Source organism: Dasypus novemcinctus, chromosome 16 (assembly GCF_030445035.2).
Source record: "Dasypus novemcinctus isolate mDasNov1 chromosome 16, mDasNov1.1.hap2, whole genome shotgun sequence".
Classification (NCBI taxonomy): Eukaryota; Metazoa; Chordata; class Mammalia; order Cingulata; family Dasypodidae; genus Dasypus; species Dasypus novemcinctus.
In genome coordinates, this window is record NC_080688.1 from 66,045,891 (window position 1) to 66,066,605 (window position 20,715).

Below are 20,715 nucleotides of genomic sequence, written 5' to 3' on the forward strand. Positions count from 1 at the left end.
GTCATGTGCCTACTTCAGAGATAATGTCTAGATTTCTATCAGCTGCAGAGGTTCCATTTAAAAATCTGGCCCTTAAAATGAACACAAATCTTCCTTAAGGAAGCTATGTTCCCACTCAAGTCTGAAGAGTACAACACATAATCAGCACTGTCCTTATTTAAGGGAAAAACAATCTCAAATGACATCATTTGTTAATATCAAGAATAACTTCAGCAATATTGTTCCTTTGACATTTATCTCAAAATGAATATGAACATTACATCACTCAACAAATTAAACTGGTTCTCAAAATATTTTAAAAAATAATACAAGAAATGGCAGGAAAGGGGTTAGCTAAATTTAAGGCATTATTTATTCAATTTCCTTGTAATTATAACATTTAAGGCATAAGTGGTGGTTATTGGGCGAGAATACAATTCCTCTGAAGGCCTTTTATAGTTGGATTTAGTTAAGAAATACATCATATTCCACTGGTACAATTGGAGAAAACTCATTTCTGGCATGGGCTCTTATTCATGATAAATGCATCTTTGCTTACCATCCTTTGATCAAACTCAATTACTGTTTTGGTGGTAAGGCATGGCCAGTTTGGCACCTGCTCTGAAGATCACTTTTCACTGTGGCCCAGTCAAGTGAAGTTAAGAGGGGGCCATGGCAGGCTCCTGTTCTTCTCAGGCTGTGCTCTGAAGGATGACTGCGATACCTTGGCCACCTCCGATGCAAGCTGATCCAACAGCATATTTTCCACCTCGACGCCTAGGAAAGCAAGCAGTGGTTGAAATCTACTTGAAAGAGGGTAAATGTAGCTTGAGCTATAAAAAATCAGTAACAGACATATTTGCATTACTCATTCCCATTCAGCTCCTCTTCATAACCTTTCTACCTATCCTCAATATTGGCTTATAGTCACAGCAGGAGAAAGACTTTGGAAAGCTGAACGCTTTTTTTTTTTTAAAGTGGCAATATAGAAGAGGAAAGTGATCTGAGAAAGGAATGGACAGATTCAGGGTTGGAGGAACTGAAAGAAATAGACAAACTTAAATGTGCTGTGGGAAGGAAGTGAGGATAGAAGGTAATTTAGATAAAGATAGGGAGCTGAGGGAGGGGGAATGAACTCAGCCCTTTGATTTATATGGTTTTAGATTTTTATTGCACTTTAGAACAAATGTAATTAATTACATCTGTACATGTGAAAGGACAGATAATTTAGAAACATTTCATATCTCTTTTATAAAAATTAGCATCTTTTTAAGTGCTCTCTGTTCTCATTCCCTGGTTCGAACAGAATGATCTGAGGAAACTACTCAGGAATTATATTTATACATGTCAATTTACTCATTTCAACTCAGTGAATCATTAAGTGAAATAAGAGTCCCATTTACCTTATAAGGAGCCAGAGTTTATCTGCAGCCTGGCATACTTGGTTATATTTGCAATTACCCTACCAAAAGAGCAAAATAGCACAAAATACAGTACCAAAAGGAAGAACTCTTCTATCATAATTGAAAAGTATCAAAGACAGAGAAGGGAAGGTTCCTCCTGGAATCCTGAAAACAGTGAAGAGAACAACTAAGCTCAAACCCAAGTTTTAAGTTTGCTTAAATGACAGAGCAAGATCAGTAGGCTCTCAGTATTTTGTTTGTTTTTCCTGTAACAGGCACTAAAATGCACATTCCATGAGAACCACAGCCTCATTATCTACTCACTGCCATGTACCAGCACCAGGGATGAGGCCAGGCACACAGTGGACCCCACTGAGCATGTGCCGAGTGCCTGCACTGCACAGAGCAAATGTGAGGCAGAATGCAGGTCCCACAGACAGAACCACTAACAAGTTGACTAGATCATCTACAAGGCCAGTTCAGCTGAAAAGCTGTGCCCAGATAATTTATTCCTTGTGAGCACCACTGCAGGGAGATATGAGGATGAAGAATGAAAAATGCTGGATTGCTCTTGGAAAACCCAAATCCATGCATTTCTCTTAAAGACAGCAAATCTGAAATGCAGCAATTATTCTACCAAGTACCTTAATTCATGAACCAGGTGTGTGGTAATTCTTGATCCAGATGCTCCCAATGGGTGACCCAAAGCAATGGCTCCACCATTCACATTAGTTTTACTTGGGTCAAGATCCAAACTTCTCTCAACTGCCAAATACTGGGGAGCAAAAGCTTCATTGACCTTAAAAAATCAAAACACTGATAAAAATCCATATTCACAAACTGATTTTTAACCAAGAATTTTCCCCTATTGATAGCTGGTTTTAATATTTCTTTTGCTGTTTCTTCTAAATTACTTTGCAAGGTTTTCTTAAATTATCTTAAATCATTGTGTGTAAAAATAGCAGGTTTGAAATTGGGTATATTTACTAAATGATACTCTGGTATCTTTAGAGAATAGAAGTCCTCAGTAATCTTGTATTTGGATATATACTAGAAGTAGTGGGATCCAGCAGAAAGTCTATAGGTTGTGGAGCTAGATGGGCAGTAAAACTCTTGGCTGCATTATTTATTAGCTATATATGAACTTGTGCATATTATTTAAACTGTTGGACATTCAATTTTCTTCAATGGTAAAATGTGACTGTTATATCATCCTCAGAGTTACTGCCAAGGTTAAATGAAATCCTGGGTATTAAGCATCTGGTGTATTACCTGACACATAGCAAGTCCTCAATAACTGTCCTTATTTTTGTTATTATTAACCCTTACTATCAACCATAGTTCCAAGAAGAAACTAATAGACAACAAAGAATTAACCTTCAGAGTCAGATACATAAAGAGAATGATTACTATGATGAAATGGGGCAGAAATGAAAAGAATCATATTATTCTAACATATTTACCAAGGCTAGTTATGATAATTACCTTTTATCTGTATCATACTTCAAATTTATAGTACTATATATTCAAATTATCTTGGCCCAGGAATTTTATAGATAAGAAGACAGAATCTAAGAAACTTTTACAGACTGAGATCAAAAAACAAGATTTTTTTACTCTTGGTCATGTGCTCATCCCTACTATATTTTGTGCATTCTCATGATGGAACCATATTTGTCCTTAGATCCAATATTATTTTTCTATTTTATAAACATAGTCATGCTCAGAAGGCACTAAGAGACCTAGAATACGTTGTGAAAACAAGTTTCTGAACCTAGGGAAAAACTACTGCATTATCATGAAAAATCCCAAAGACAGCCACATCAACTACAGGTTGCTGAGGGCTATGTTCCTGAGCAGTTGTACATGTAAAATGACTATGAACAGCTTTGCAGAGCTGATATATGTCATCAGAGTTTTTAGCATGAAGAACCTGACATTTGTCAATTTAGCAGTAACTATCTGTTGATACAAAATATGGTAATTAAAGAGCCCCCCATGAGGCTCTGAACTGTGATATAAGAATGGAAGAAGAAATGTAAGGGTAAACCACAGTTTCCTAGGCTAGAGACTTTGTATCCTGGATTACCAGAAAAGGAAATCTTACATGTGCCTAGAGTAAAGAGGCCCCTTCTGTATCATCAATTTAAACAGACAGATTCCCTTTGTTATAGAATTTCCCAATCCTAAACAGCAAATGCTTAATCACCTAAAATTTTCAAATATTCTAAAAATGTAGAATATATATAATCCATCTTTAAGTTTTTCTTCACCACCACTAACACTTACAATGCCTTTGTTCCAACACCAACACTTAAAAAAAAAAAAATCAACCTACCAATAAATTTAAGCTTCCAATGTCAAAAATTATAACAGGAACTGCAGCAGTTTGATATGGTTATGAATTCTAAAAATAGATATTGGATTATGTTTGTAATCTGGTCTGGACTTGGGCGTGATTACATTATGATTAGGGCTTTGATTGGGCTATGTCATTAGGATGTTGAGTCCCCACCCCTCAGTGGGGAGGGACTCACAGATAAAAGACATGGCAAAGGGCAGGGTTTGAGGGTTTTTGGTGTTAAGAGTTTACTGATGTTAGAGTTTGATGCTGCAGCCTTAAACTGGAGCCGTGGGAAGTAAGCACACAGAGGAAAGAGAAGCCAGACCCGGGAAGAGAAGAACCCAGGAAGCCGGAACCCTCGTGGATGTCAGCAGCCATGTTACTCCAACATGTGGAAATATACTTTGGTGAGGGAAGTAACTTATGCTTTATGGCCTGGTATGTGTAAGCTCCTACCCCAAATAAATATCCTTTATAAAAACCAACCAGTTTCTGATATTTTGCATCAGCACTCCTTTGGCTGACTAATACAGGCACATACCAAATCAATCCACAACTATGGTGGAAAAGCCACAGATAAGTTTGGGGGACCCTCAACTTGGGGAGAGGCAAGAAACATGTAGATTTTGTACTAGGTATTGTTTTTCTATTAGGCCAGTTATTTTGCCTGATAGTCTCATTTCAATCTATAAAAGAAGAGTTTTTTCACCCACCTTATGGTGCCACAGGAAAAAAAAAGGGCTCTGAAACACCAAACTAAAGCCATTTATGCCATAAATGTACTTTATTCATGTTGTGAAAAAAACACCACCACCTACCTCCACCAAATCCATGTCCTTAAGACTCAGTCCTGTTTTCTTTAGTGCCCCACTGATAGCAGGAACAGGACCTATATTAGAAGAAAAATCAATTTCACCTTTTATTTATGTATCTATCCAATTTCTCCTTCTTCATGAAACTCGTAAGAAGCAAATAATGTGACTGAATTATTACAATTATTATTATTGTTACCTTGACAGTACACTATTAAATGATGTAACAATAAAGAAACAGGGAATGGGACCAAGGTAAAAAGCTGTTTAGGCAGTCAAAATGCAGATGAGTTCTGCCACATATGGCTTTAAAATTCCAATCTGCCAAAAGAGGCATATATGGGATTTTGCAGGGTTGTCAGTTATTTATGTATCACGTTTAATATCAAATGGCAAGGCACTCTGAGTGCTGTCCTGGGAGCCAACCCATATGCATTCTGAGTATAGAAGTGATAGTGGCTCCCTCTGTACTTTCAGGCCCATTTGGACAAAAGGCAAGAAACAGCTGCAGTATCTCCAAACAGGCACAGCAAGAAAGGAAGCTTCGAGACATTTTAGGGAAAAGATATCTGAAACCAGGAATACATTTATAACTATAATTCTGGGCAGAGAAATTAAAATAAACCATAACCCCTAACTCGAGAATTATAAACCTTCCATCATTGCAATAAGTGTGACCCTGTATGCAAATTGGCAAAGCAACTACTTTTGTCTTTTCCTCAGTGTCTGCGTCCTGTCTTTTTCTTTTCTTTTTTCTAATTATTAAGCTTATCTTCACAAAAGTTTTAGATCACAGTAATTCATATACACAATATACGTTACTCCCACATATCCAACATAAAACCTTTTCTCTTCCACAGCAATAATCTTTGTACATACTCATACTATATTTATTGAAACTGATGTACAGGTATAACAATTGCTTTCAAACAAGGTAATATTTGTGTTTACATTGTGGTTTATATTTTAGACTATACGATTTTCCATTATGATTTACATTTTAGCCTATCAGCCCCTATATATTTTTGGTGTAATTTTACATGTCTTATATCCATCCTTGCGTACACTTGTGGAACACTTCTATTGCCCACACAGTTACATTGGTTCCATCTATTCAATACCTCTTTCCCCCTCCCCTTAGGACCCACAGTGACAGTCAATCTTCAATGCTTGAAGGGCCATGTTCAGAGATACTTGTAATAGTGTTGAGGGCTTGACATGCTCAACTGCTCTAATGCACTGGGAGCCACCATTTCTCTTGAGAGATACACCAAAAACAAAGCTTTTGCATTTTTAAATTTTTTGATACCCCTATTTATTTTTACCTTAATTTTTCTAAATTAATATGTATTCTATATCTAACCTTTAAACTCATCACTATATTCCATTTTACTATTAATGGAACCTGGCAATATATCGGGCTTCACTTTTCAAGAAGTTTTGGATCACAGAGAGGTTCAACAATGGCAGCAGAGAATACTGGTGTGGGATGTTACTGACAGGAGACACATGGTTGGCAGGGAGTTCTACAGGGCATATATCCAGGGTACATAAAAATGTTTGGATATTTTCACAGTGGATACAATTAAAAACAACACCTGAGGGAATGCTGAGTTCCTCGCCAGGGGAGCTCTATCATAGTTCCTAAAGGAACAGCAACAATCCCCCAAGTACAATGGCAAAGACCAAAAGAGAAGGAAGGTCCAACAATGAGCCCCTGATACTAATGACTATGCTTGTGAGCCTGTGCACCTGAAATAAGAACAAGGCCTAGAGCGGCAGGGTGCTCCTCCTGAGAGCCTCCGTGTTGCTCAAATGTGGCCAGTCTCAAAGCCAAACTCAGCATGTAAATGTGTTGCCTTCCCCCCAGCGTGGGACATGACTCCTGGGGATGAGCCTCCCTGGCGCCAAGGGATTACTACCAAGTATCAACTGATGATGTAACTAGAAAATGACCTTGAATAAAAGGGTCAATTCGGACCAGCAGAATATCTCAATCTACATATAATACCAGGAGTTAAAAATGCTTTTGACCTGAATAAAAGGGAGGAATGGAAAGGACAAATGAGTTTATATGGCTATGAGTCTCCAAAAAGAGCTGGGAGGTTATCAGAGGGGTTGCCCTTATGCACACCTCAGCAGAGTCCCAGAGACAGATAAAGTAGATACAACCACAGATATTGGTTCTTTTGAGGGCTACAGAGACCCACAGGTTCTATGGTCATGGCAGATGGAGTTCACTGCCATGTCAGTTGGCCCTTCTTTGGAGTTTGTGTTTCTGTGTGATGGAGCTGGACTCAGATGTGATCTTTGTTCACAAGCCTCTCCTATTACTTTTACCAGAACTGTAGTTGGTGATGGGGTTTAATATATACCCAGGGGACCTCAAGCTCTGGACTGACCATATGATAGCCAGGCCCTGAGCCTCAACAGACTTCCGCTCCTACACTCTGGTTTATTGGACTTACCCCTCTCAGCTGACATGGAGATGAAGAAGGTCAACCACCACACCATGGAGCCAAGAGTGCCTACAACTGAAAGCAGGATTGCATCCAGCATCCATGTGGTCTCTAAGCCCCCTCTTGATATAGATGTGGAGTGGACACAACCATTCCAAGGTCCATAGGATGGAGGAATAGAGTATGGATTAGAGTGGACTTACTGATATTCTATTCATGAACTATTGTGATTAGTGGTGTGGAGAAAGTGGCCATGGGGGCTGCTGGGGGTAGGGAATGGGAGGAAGAGATGAGATGTGGGGGCATTTTCGGGACTTGGAGTTGTCCTGGGTGGTGCTGCAGGGACAGTTACCGGACATTGTATGTCCTCCCATGGCCCACTGGGTGGAATGTGGGAGAACATGGATATGATGTGGACCATTGACCATGAGGTACAGCGGTGCTCAGAGATGTATTCACCAAATGCAATGAATGTCTCATGATGATGGAGGAGATTGTTGTTATGGGGGGAGGAGTGGGGTGAGGGGGCTGGGAGGTATATGGGGACCTCATATTTTTTTAATGTAATATTAAAAAAATAAAGACAACAACAACAAAAAAGAATTATAAACCCACTTAAAAAACTTCTGAAATATCCTTTAGATCCCAAATTTTTTTATGATCACCAACAACAGTTTAATATTATTCATAATTCTACAGTTAATCAATATTTTTTTTCCAAAGGGTAAAAAAATCTGGCTTGAAATGACCTACTTCTTTCCCTTAAATGTCTAAAAGAAAAATATGTGGTAGGTTCTGTTGAATTCAAGAAGGCAATTATTCTGAAATGAGTTTCACAAATACATCCAAGGTAGACTGGAAACTCAGTCTCTTCAAGAAAAGCATAATATTCTAAATATAACGTTATTTTATTTAGTTGCCCTGATAAAATGCTCTTTGGACAACCATCTGCTTATTGGTTAGGGACATTCAGTTAACAAGTTTCAATTTAAAGTGCCGGTTCTGTGATGGCTACTAATTCAATAAAGAATCTAATTCAACTTTTTTTTTTTTTAAGGTTTATTTTATTTATTTCTCTCCCCTTCCCACCCACCTCCCTGCTCCAGTTATCTGTTCTCTGTGTCCATTTGCTGTGTGTTCTTTTTGTCTGCTTCTGTTGTTGTCAGCGGCACGGGAATCTGTGTTTCTTTTCGTTGCATCATCTTTTTTTTTTTTTAAAGATTTTTTTTTTCTCTTCCCTTCCCCTCATCCCCACCCCAGTTGTCTATTCTCTGTCTATTTGCTGCATTGTCTTTGTCCGCTTCTGTTGTTGTCAGCGGCATGGGAATCTCTGTTTCTTTCGGTTGCATCATCTTGTTGTGTCAGCTCTCTGTGTGTGCAGCACCATTCCTGGGCAGGCTGTACTTTCTTTCACGCTGAGCGGCTCTCCTTACGGGGCGCACTCCTTGCACGTGGGGCTCCCCTATGCGGGGGGGACACCCCTGCGTGGCAGGGCACTCCTTGCGCATGCATCAGCACTGCACATGGGCCAGCTCCACACAGGTCAAGGAGGCCCGGGGTTTGAACCACGAACCTCCCAAGTGGTAGACGGACTCCCTAACCACTGGGCCAAGTCTGCTGCCCTCGCTGCGTCATCTTGCTGCGTCAGCTCTCCGTGTGTGCGGCACCATTCCTGGGCAGGCTGCACTTTCTTTCGCGCTGGGTGGCTCTCCTTATGGGGCGCACTCCTTGCGCATGGGGCTCCCCTACGCGGGGCACAGCCCTACGTGACACGGCACTCCTTGCGCGCATCAACACTGAGCATTGGCCAGCTCCACATGGGTCAAGGAGGCCCAGGGTTTGAACCGTGGACCTCCCATGTGGTAGATGGATGCCCTATCTACTGGGCCAAGACCACTTCCCTCAACTTTCTTTTTGGATCTCTTGAAAATGGGATGGATAGTCAATAGTAAATAATCTGTTACCTGGCATGATCAGGGAATGAAGTATCCCACAGCAGTGAAAGACACACATACCTAAAAGCTGAGAAGGCTTTTAAGCATGGTTATAAAAGAACAAAAGCACCTGGTCTTCATAAACAACACAGTAGGCATGATTTGATACTTTCTGTTAACTCAGAATCATTACAGTCAATTTTAACAACTGCTGGGCCACAACTTGTTTTTTTTCCCTACCCTCTCCCGCTTCCCCACCTTGCTCTTTTTGCTCTCTGTCTCCATTTGCTGTGTGATCTTCTGTATCTATTTCTCTTTTTGTCCTCTCTTCTCGTCTTTCTCCTCTAGGATTCACTGGAATTTGATCCTGGGGACCTCTGATGTGGAGAGGTTCCCTGTCAATTATGCTACCTCAGTTCCTGGTCTCTACTGCGCTTCACTTTGACTCTCCGTCTCTCTTTTGTTGCTTCATCATCTTGCTGCATGACTCATCTGTGCAGGCTCGCCACATGGGCACTCAGCTTGCTATGCGGGCACTGGCTTGCTGCGTGGGCACTCAGCTCACCATGCGGGCAACTCAGCTCACCATGCAAGCACTCACACGCGCACTCACTCGCCATGTGGGCACTCCGCTCACCACATAGGCACTGGCTCGCCAAGCAAACATGCTTTCTCTTCCCCTTTTTCACCAGGAGGCCCCAGGGATCAAACCCAGGTCCTCCCATTTGGTAGGCGGAGGCCCTATCACTTGAGCCACGTCCACTTCCCACTTGATTTTTAAAGGACTCTTTCCATACCACTCTGTTATTTACCAAGATGCAGCAAGATATAGTATTCTTGGCTGGGAAAAGAACTCTAGCCCTGGCTCCTGTCACTAATGGCTTTGTGACCCTGGGCACCTCTTTGGGCTACAGGCTTCTCATTAGAAATGTTTTGTATGAGTTTTTTAATCTTTTCCCTCTTAAGCAGTGGCATCCTTTCTACAATTGAAGTTCAGAAACAGATAAAGTCAGAACATGCACCAGCTGAAGAGGCTCAAAGCTCTACCTACCAACTCTGACCATTTCCACTCCTGAAGAGTTCTAGGGAGCACTATCTTTCTATGTGTCCTTCCTGGAGCCATTTCTGTTCTCCTCAAGTCCTGTCTTTCCCCCATTTTTCTGGTTCAAAAGCTGTTCTGCAGGGCTAAGATTTGCTACATATTGGATAACTGAATAACTAAGGAACTACGATTCTTAAAATCAGCCCATGCGGTCACCCCTCAGGCGGAAGTGTGGTTTGCTGGCCTGGCGGGGGGCGGCGGCCACGGTAGGCCTATTTCAAACCGCTGCCCCCATAATAGGGTGGTTGGTCAGGCCCACCGCCACCCCTGAAGGAAGCTCGGCATGGGCGCAGAGTGCCCTCGGGTCTCCCCTCCTCGGCAGTCATGCTTCCGCGGCCGCCCCTCCTCCCGGATGGCACCACACGATGCCTTGTGGGGCGGCACCCTTCTTCTTCTTTCTCCCTGTGCAGGCGCAGGGCGGAAAAATCCAGTCTGCCCTTTTCCCTCCCCCCGACAGCAGCAACAGCCAGGCGTGGGCGGAAAAATCCAGTCTGCCCTTTTCCCTCCCCCCGACAGCAGCAACAGCCAGGCGTGGGCGGGAAACTCAAGTCTGCCCTCTACCCCAGCAACAGCAGCCACCAATCACTAAACCCTGCCACTTCCCCCAGCAACAGCAACAGCCAATCCCTAATCACCACCCCTCCCCCGTCCAGTACTGCCCACTGACCTTTCTCCGGCAACCAATCAGAACAGGGCGTGGCTTCGACCAATCAGCCTTCCCCAGCCCCTATAAAACTGTTGCCTCTCCCTCAATAAAGTGGACTTGCGTGTTTACCTTGTCTCCACGGTAGTTCTTCTGCTGTGCGCCCTCCAGTCCTGAGAGCCCCTGACAAGGGCCTGACCACCCTTGTCCCCAGTTCGTCGCCTGCTTCTCCGGGCGACCCCCTCGTCGCCGGCTTCGCCGGGCGACCCCATCAGCCGAACCGCGCAACCCCTGTGAGACCGACCCCTCGTCTGCTGCCAGACCGACCCCTCGTCCCGAGCGGGACCGACCCCTCGTCCCAAGCAGGACCGACTCCTCGTCCTGAGCTGGACCGACCCCTCGTCCGCAGCCAGACCCCACCTCTACCGACCGAGCAAACCATCGCAAGCCCATATCACAATAATCTATTCTTCCCTACTTATTCTAGTGGTGTACTTCATGTAGTTACCTAGAATAATCCAGTTCCACTACTGAGAGATAAGCTCTCTTGGTGAAGGGGGCATATGTCACAATAGGACACTTTGCATTTATAGTTCTGTTCAAGCCCTAAGAGGAAAAAAAAAATCAATCCTTCCACAATGGCATTCACTGTTCTTTAGGGCAAGCATTCAGGTCTTAGACTAGAAGGAAGGAAAAATACATTGATTAACATTATCTTCTCCCTGATAATGTTAATCAATCAGAACTATAAAATGTCTTTGTATCTATGTCAGATCAATTTGGTTGATCATCAAAAGTATCTAGGTACATTGAAGAAAACCCACATTCTGGGGCTCTACCCCAGAATACTGTGGGGTTACAGGTGGATTTTAATGATCATTTCAGATTGGGAACTACATTAGTCAGCCAAAGGGTGCTGATGCAAAATACCAGAAATTAGTTGGTTTTTATAAAGGGTATTTATTTGGGGTAGGAGCTTAAAGATACAAGGCCATAAAGTATAAGTTACTTCCCTCACCATAAGTCTATTTTCATGTGTTGGAGCAAGATGGCTGCTGACATCTGCAAGGGTTCAGGCTTCCTGGGTTCTTCTCTTCCCAGGTCTTGCTTCTCTCTAGGCTCAGGATTCCTCTCTTCCCAGGGCTTGCTTCTTCCTGGGCTCAGGGTTCCTCCTTCCTGGGGCTTGCTTCTCTTTCCTCTGTATGCTTACTTCCTGGGGCTCCAGCTTAAGACTTAAGCATCAAACTCCAACTTCAAAACTCCAATATAAAAAATCCCCCAACTCTGTCCTTTGCCAATCCTTTCATCTGTGTGAGTCTCAAACCACCAAGGGGTGGGGACTCAACACCCTACAGGCACAAGAAGTTTACTTGATTACATCATCAAGTAAACCTATGAATCCAATATAATCTAGTATGTCCAGAGGAAAAGACCAGTTTATAAACATAATCCAATATTTCTTTTTGAATTCATCAATAAACCTCAAATTGTTACAGGAACCATTGCTCTAAGATACTGAAATGATAAATGAGTCATACCAATATTCAGATGTTTAAATTTTTAAGCTACCATCTATGTCTAAGACTAAAACTGTACCTTTTCTGAAAATAGGCAGCTGAAAGCTAATAAGTTTGTAAAAGACTATAGCATAAGGAAAAATTGGCTTTCAACAGATGTCTAAATATCTTGCAGTTTCTGTTAACATAATTTGGACACATAGTAAAAGATGGTGAAGAATGGACATGCCAGCTTCCTTTCTTAGGAATTTTGTGCAGAAATGTCTTCTCTAAAGGACATGGTAGCAAATATGGTTAGGTATTAACTTAATCCCAAATCAGGTTAAGTGGTATTATCTGAGCTGGAGAAGAGGGTATCACTGAAAGACCTCTGAGAGTAGGTCAGTTAACAAGTCATTCCCCTTCTATTTTGGTATCCTCCCTCAAAAAAACAAACAAACGAACAAAAACTATTGAGTAAAAAAAAAAAAAAGGCCTAAGAGCAGAGAAAACTCTTTGGACTTATCAAGAATCAGAATCTATAACCTTGGGCAGGCTTGTCCTTTGGGAGTGAGGGTACAGATAGGTGCTTCACTTTCAGAGGCCTTGGTCTATCCTAACTGGATCCCTAATTCCCAGAGAATGAGGGCAGAACTATTAAAATTCACCACTATCTGCTTTTAACTCTATTTTTCAAACCACTATGATATATGGTTATAGGGAATTTCAAATTTTCTCTAGTTAATACTTTGCCAATCTAGATACACTGTTTATAATTCTTCATTTTGCTATTAAGTATCAGCTGAAGCTGGGTGAATATTATTTTGATTTCCTGAGACAATGTGTTTATTAACTCATAGTGTAAAGAACACTTAAACTAGAAAGAACAGATTCACACCCTGGTAACATCACTTACTAGTTCTGAACCTTACAAGACAATGTCCTTAAGTCTTAATTTCCTCATTTGTAAAGAAGTCTCCCTTATTAGAGCTGTGGTAAGATTAAATGAGATGCATTCATGAGTAAAACACGCAGCAGGGAGGTGCACTGCTATCTTCCTCTATTTCAACTCCATGATTTTCTTCCATCTCAGAATTTGTATTCTGTCAGTACCATACAAGTCTTCTGTTATTTTCTGTATGTTAATTTTAAATATCTCAAATGGACCATAACATGATTATTGTCCACAAGGAGTTTATACTGGCTTGGTTTTCCTATTCTGCTTAGCAAGTTCTGAGTATTTTAAGCACTTCATAAAAATTAGTTGTTTAAACGACTGATTACCCATCTCCTGTTCTGCACGAGTGACCCTGACATAGTTACTTTTCAATTACCTGAGGCCAAAGATGACTTTTCTACAGAAAAAGAACCAGTGTGTTTTCCTATAAACTTACCAATACCCATGATAGAGGGATCGCATCCAGATACAAAATAGCCCACAATTCTTGCCAGTGGTGTGAAGTTATGTTTTTTAACAGCATCTTCACTAGCTATGATAACAGCTCCAGCACCATCAGATACCCCCTTCAAAACAGAAACAGTAAATTAATTAGAAGGTAAAAGAATCCAGACAAGAGCCCAGGACAAGGATCAAGGTCTGAACTAATAGAGTAGTATTAGGTATAAGGGCAAAACAAAGTAAGCAGTGGCATAATTTGGACTCAACAAGTAGTACTAGCAGTACTCTGGTGGATTAAGGGTATTGTTTGAGGCACAAAATACAACCTCATTAAGGGAAAATAAGAAACAATGTCAAGGAAAAGCTTATATACAGATGTGGGTAGATTTAAGAAGCAATCTGATGAGTTGTATAAATGAGGCCAAAACCAAACTAAAATAAGAAACCAGTATGATAAGCACATTAATAAAACATGTACATTTCCTTGCAACATCTTGAAAAGACTAGAAATTAAAGGATAAAAGGGCCTCTTGCTAAAATATTTTGTTTTGAACTATGAAAGCCAAGTTAATAAGAGTATGAATACTACCAGAGACGACTACTACTACCTAAATAACCAAAGACTAGCATGAAAAGTATCTAAAACAGGGCTCTTAACCAGGGGTCCATGAACCAGGGTCTGTGATTTTGAACTGAAATTTCAAAAACACATTATTCTTGTGGGGATGTGTTATGGCAGGTGTGACATATTTATTAAATAACATGCAGCATACTGTAGACTTAGTAAGGGCCCGAGGTTTTCACCTGCCTCACAAATGAGTCCATGGAACAAAAAGTTTAAGAACCAATGATCTAAAAGATACTTTATGATTATTCTGCATTGAACACATCAGGGAGATCAAGATAATCTATTGTCATACTCACCGATGCATTCCCTGCAGTGACTGTTCCTTCTTTCTTGAATACTGGAGGAAGTTTATTTAACTGCTCCAGAGTTGTTTGAGGCCGAGCATGCTCATCCACTTGCATTATCTGTTTCCCTTTCTTTGTCTTCACCTCAATTGGTGCCATCTCATTATTAAAGTAGCCAGCATCATTAGCTGAAATAGTAGAAAGATTTTAAGAATAAAAAGAGAAAAAAAAAGACAAACAGGAAAGAAATATTCTTTCATTTAATTTCCGATCTACCCTTACTTAGCCTACTTTTATATGAGCTTTTATTACTTTTTTAGTTATCTTCCCTATTGGAGGATTTAATATATTTCATGCAGAAGGAAGAAAGAAGGTTTTTTAAATTATAATTTTTACTTTTTTCTCAATTATTTTAATGAGGAGCCTCTCTTATAATGACTTATCTTTTTCTGTGATATGGATAAAATTCACTCTTATGCAAACTTTAATCTGAAACCAACATGTGATGCAGTTATTAAGACTGAAAGTCTTGGTCTGCATTAATAAAATGGTAGTGTGCAGATCACTGGAAATAGCAGTCTGGTTCTGTTGTGGTCTGGTTGGAACATACTGGGATAATGGTTTTAGTTCTTAGAGATATGAAGGCACATTAGGGGCTCATAGTCAAATTAGAGCATCTCCAGAAGAGGATCACAGGTGCAAAAGAAATCCTGTCATGTAGGAAAGACTGACAGAATTGGTGTTTTTAATTGACAGTGAAGAGAAGACAAGACTGCAGTTTTCAACTATCTGAAGACATATTACTAAGGAGGAAACTTGCTTCACCTTGCTTAAGAAAGCACAATTGTGCTTACAGAGCAGCAGGAGTTACAAAGAAAGCAGATTTTCTTTTCACCTGATGGAAAATGTTATAACCATTAGAGGTAGCCCATAATGAAAGTCACTCAAGTGATTTCACTTTGACGAAGACAGACTTTCACTGTCTAGATAGCCAGAGTATTACAGGAATTTTTCAAGGGGTTTGTTTTCCAAAGTTTCTGAGGTCTCTTCCAAGTGTAAATCTTAAGATTTGAAAAAAATAAGGAACAGATACTCATTTTCTGATACAGATCTCATGTTGAAAAGATGTATCATTTTTTTTCAAAAAATCCAACAAGTATTAACTGAGTACTTACTATATGCTTGTTGCAAAATGGACATCAATAACTAATATATCATTTAATCTGGGAATTCTATTAGTTGGTGATTGAGAAATAGGACATAAATTTGAGTTAAGATTAGAAAAATCACGTCTGGAATTATCTGTATCCCACCTCCCTCATCCACTTGATTTAGAGCTGAACGTGGTACTTTGAGCATAGTAAGCATTTCGTAACATACTGAACTTTTTAGAAATTCTGTAAATCATAAGGAAAACTAAACACTTCTGTACCTCAAGGCTTTACTGTGTAAGACTAATATTAAAAGAGTCACTGTCTTTTTTAAAATTAATTTAAGTATATCACTCATACATAAACATATATAAATAAGTGGATAGTAATAGTTGTGAACCTTCAAAACAAACATATATACCATTATACAGGACTCTCATAACTCACCCTACCAACAATACTTTGCATTATTGTTAAACCTTTTTAACTAATGATTAAAGGGCATTGTCAAAATATTACTACTAAACAAAGTATTTTTCCTTCAATCCACCCTATCATTATCTTTGTATCATTTATATATGAACATACATAAACAATTAAGTGTATAGGAAAAGTTGTGAACTTATAAAGCAAACATGCATAACATCATACAGGAGTCCCATACATCAACCCTCCACCAACATCTTGCATTGCCGTGAGACGTTTGTTACAAATTATGAAAGAATATTGTCAAAATCTTACTAGTAATTATAGTCCTTATCTTACATTTGGTGTATTTTCCCCCAACCCACCCTATTATTATTTTTTAAATATATTTTTTTATGACAGAAGTTGTAAACTTACAAAACAATCATGCATATGTGCAGAATTCCCAAACAACATACTTCTATCAACACACCACACTGTGGTAGAACATTTGTTACAGATAAGATAATATCATTTGATTGTAACCACATCCATAGTGTACATTTGGCTCACATTTTCCATACTGCCTAATTATCAACACAGTACATCTTTGGCATAGATGCAAAAATATTATATTATTACTGCTAACCACAGTCCATAGGTTACTCCAGTTGTATTTTTTCCCATGCCTCTCCATATTCCCAACACCCTGCAGTAGTGATGTACATTTGCTCTAGCTCACAAAGAAGGACACTCTTGCATCTGTACCATCAACCACAATTTTCATCCCCCTCTTGGTTTACTGTACTATTCAGTTCCTAGATTATTCTCTAGTATTCTGCCAATTGGCATTTATATACCCAGACTACCAGTTTCAGCCACATCCCCATTTGTAAACTAGCCGTTACTCACTGTGTGTTACCATCCACTCTATACATTTCTACACTTTCACAGTAAAGCTAATTAAAACTTCTACATACATTAAACATCAGTAGTCCACTCAGTCCTCCTCTTATCTCCTTTAAGAATTCCCCACCTACCACCAGGTCTTGGATATCTTCCTATGATTTCTTCTAGGAGTTTTATGGTTCTTGCTTTTATTTTTAGGTTTTTGATCCATTTTGAGTTAATTTTTGGATAAGGTGTGAGACAGGGGTCCTCTTTCTTTCTTTCGGCTATGGATATCGTTTTTTCAGCACCATTTGTTGAGTGGACTGTTCTGCCCAAGCTGCGTGGGTTTGATAGGCTAGTTAAAAATCACTTGACCATACATGTGAGGGTCTATTTCTGAACCATCAATTTGGTTCCAGTGGTCTGTATGTCTGTCTTTATGCCAGTACCATGCTGTTTTTACCACTACAGCTAGGTAACGTGATTTAAAGTCTGGAGATGAGGCTTTGCTTTTCCTTTTTATGATGTTTCTGGCTATTCAGGAGCCCTTATCCTTCTAAAGAAATTTGATAATTGTGTTTTCACTTTTTTTTTTTTAAATGCTGGTGGGATTTTTGTCAGGACTGCATTGAATCTGTGTATCAATATGAATAGAACTGACATCTTAATAATATTTAGTCTTCCAATCCATACGCATGGACTGTTCTTCCAGTTATTTAGGGCTTTTTTGATTTCTTTTAACACTGAGTTGCAGTTTTCTTGAATACAAGTGCTTTACAACGTTGGTTAAGTTTATTCCTATCTGAGTTTTATCTGTCATATTTTATTTTCACCACTCTTTTGACACTTGTAGTTACTTTTATTGATATAATCTTCATTTCTAGACTATCTTCCAGGCCTCTGTCTCCTGTCTTTTCTTTTCAGGCTCTAGCACAACCTTTAGTATTTCCTGAAAATCTGGGCTTTTGCTTAGAAATTCTGTTTCTGTTTATCTGTGAATATTCTAATCTTGCCCTTCTTTTTGAAAGACAATCTTGCTGGATATAAGATTCGTGGCTGGAAGTTTTCCTCTTGTAGTATCTTAAATATATCAGACCACTGTCTTCTTGCCTCCATGGTTTCTGGTGAGAAATCAGCACTTAATCTTATTGGGTATTCCTTATATGTTATGCATTGCTTTTCCTTTGCTGTCCTCAGAATTCTTACTTTGTCATTGGCATGTGACATTCTGATTAGTATGTGTCTCAGAGTTGGTCTATTTGGATTTTTTCAGATGGGAGTATGTTGTGCTTCTTGGACAGGGATATCTATGCCCTTCAATGGGGTTGGGAAATTTTCTACCATTATTTCTTCAAATATTCCTTCTGCTCCCTTTCTCTCCTCTTCTCTTTCTGGGACACCCATGACATGTATTTTTTGCATGCCATTTGCTGTTATTTAGTTCCCTGAGAACTTGTTCAATTTTTTTCCTTTCTTTTCTTCATCTGTTCTTTTATATGTTCACTTTCAGAGGCCATTTCTTCAAACTCACCAATCATTTTACTCCTTCCTCAAATCTGCTATTATATGATTCCAGTGTTTTTAAAAATATCCTCTATTGTACCTTTCATTCCCATAAGATCTGCTATTTTTCTATGTATGCTTTCAAATTCTTCTTTGTGGTCATCCAGTTTCTTCTTAATATTCTTAATCTCTTTAGCCATCTCACTGAATTTATTAAGGAGATTTGTTTGAACATCTAAGATTAGGTGTCTCAACTCCTTTATGTCATCTGGATGCTTATCTTGTTCCTTTAACTGGGCTATATCTTCCTGTTTCTTGGTGTGGGTTGCAAAGTCAATGTCCTTTGATATTAGTTTTGTCATCTGTAAATCCTTTTAACTATAAAATCTCATGATTCCTAGTGGAAAAAGTTCTATGAAAGTCAATTATATTTCCCCTGAAACAAAAGAACAAGGTAATCTCTTAAATAGCCGGTCTAAAAATGCAAATATACCTGGCTTCTCAAGACAACCCCTAAAGTTCCATTAATATATACTGTCTGGGAAGCAGATGTGGCTCAAGCGGTTGGGCACCTGCCTACCACATGGGAGGTCCCGGATTTGGTTCCCGGTGCCTCCTAAAAAAAAACAAAAAAGAAGACAAGCACACAACAGACAGACACAGAGAACAGAAAGTGAGTGCAAAGAACAATGGGGGATTAGGTAAAGAAATAAATCTTTAAGATATATATATACACACACACACACACACTCATACACACTGTAAAGAAATAAAACAAATCTTTAAAATATACATACACACACAGTATAAGTTTCATCATTATATATACAGGCACTATTCAAATGGAGAAGATTCTTTGAAATTTTGATCAATAGGTCAAGTGAGAGTAAAGTAATTTAAACTAGAAAGAGAAGGAATTAGATAATCTGTAGAAAATGTGGCCAACCAATTTTAATCTAGACTGGTAAGATCAAATACCCATAAAAGAGCTAATACATAGCTGTACGGAAACTGAAAAAAAAAAAAAGGATACATCAGTCATGGAAGAGATAAAGAATAACAGACTTTATATTTATTTGAATGTGACCTGCATTGTTGGTGCCTAACAAATGAAAGACCATCTCCATTCTTTAGATCTGCATTGCCATTAGCCACATTTGACTATTTAAATTAATTCAATTAAAATAGAATAAAATAAATCAGGTCCTCGTTTGCACCAGCCATATAAAAAACACTCAAGAGCCAGTGTGGCTGGTAGCTTCTGTATTGGATGGAATAGATATAGAATGTTTCCATCATCACAGAAAGTTCTATTGGACATCAGTGCTCTAGAGCAGTGTTTCCCTGGCCTATGTGTAGACCTGAAAACTCTACCAAGAGAAAATGTGTATAGTGATAGGTGACCAAAGGAAGGGAGGTGATTGGTGGAGGAATGATAATTGACAAATCGTGGGAGGGCAAGTTATGAAATATGTTGAGGAAAAAGCAGTATAATCTTAAAAAAATAAGATGATAGCAGTAGCAACAGTCCCTCATTTTTTATGATTGAGTGCTTTTCGACATATACTCTATTAATCTTCTCATTAAAGTCAGGTCCAAATTTCAACATGCTATGATTATCAGAAACCAGCCACACTTGAAAGATTAATAGGGCACAGATGTCCTGTTAGGAACTTTTGCCACAAAGGGCTAATGAAGAAACAAGAGCAAAATCTAAGGAATAAAAAGGTCAAGAACCAACAAAACAAAACAAAACAAAAACAATACAAACTATTCTAGTTTGCTGAATAACTCAGGGGAAATATTTATCCAAGGGACTCTTTTATCACCTGGACAACGGAAACAGTGGTCATTAAACCATTTCTCTACTATTTTGAGAGACTGCAAAAGTGAAAATTATGCAAAGGATCTGAATAGACATTTCTCTAAAGAAGACATACAAATGGTCAACAAGCACATTAAAAGATGCTCAATAGCATTAGCAATCAGGGAGATGCAAATCAAAACCACAATACACTACATACGCACTAGGATGGCTAGAATAAAAAAGTAGTAACAAGTATTGACGAGGCTGTAAAGAAATCAGAACCATAACACACAGCTGCTAAGAATGTAAAATGGTGCAGGTGCTTTGGAAAACGGAATAGCAGTTCCTCAAACGATAAAACATAGGCACCATAAGACCCAGTGATTCCACTCCTAGGAATATAGCCAAGAGAAATAAAAGCATGTCCATACCAAAACTTGTATATGAATGTTCAAAGCAGCATTATTCATAATAG

The 20,715-nt window shown here is 39.3% G+C and overlaps 1 protein-coding gene across 2 annotated transcripts in view; it reads right to left on the reverse strand.

Moving 5' to 3' along the window:
* Window positions 1-334: 334 nt before the first annotated feature.
* ACAA2 (acetyl-CoA acyltransferase 2) overlaps window positions 335-20,715 on the reverse strand; it is a 44,081-nt gene continuing 23,700 nt past the window's right edge. For both annotated transcript variants that reach the window (XM_004461368.5, XM_071208557.1), the window contains exons 6-10: window positions 14,496-14,671; window positions 13,567-13,696; window positions 4,545-4,615; window positions 2,027-2,181; window positions 335-756 (exon numbers count right to left, since the gene is read on the reverse strand). In XM_004461368.5, the coding sequence (XP_004461425.2) occupies window positions 672-756; window positions 2,027-2,181; window positions 4,545-4,615; window positions 13,567-13,696; window positions 14,496-14,671 (617 nt within the window). In that variant the 3' untranslated portion in view covers window positions 335-671. The remainder of the gene's footprint in view (window positions 757-2,026; window positions 2,182-4,544; window positions 4,616-13,566; window positions 13,697-14,495; window positions 14,672-20,715) is intronic.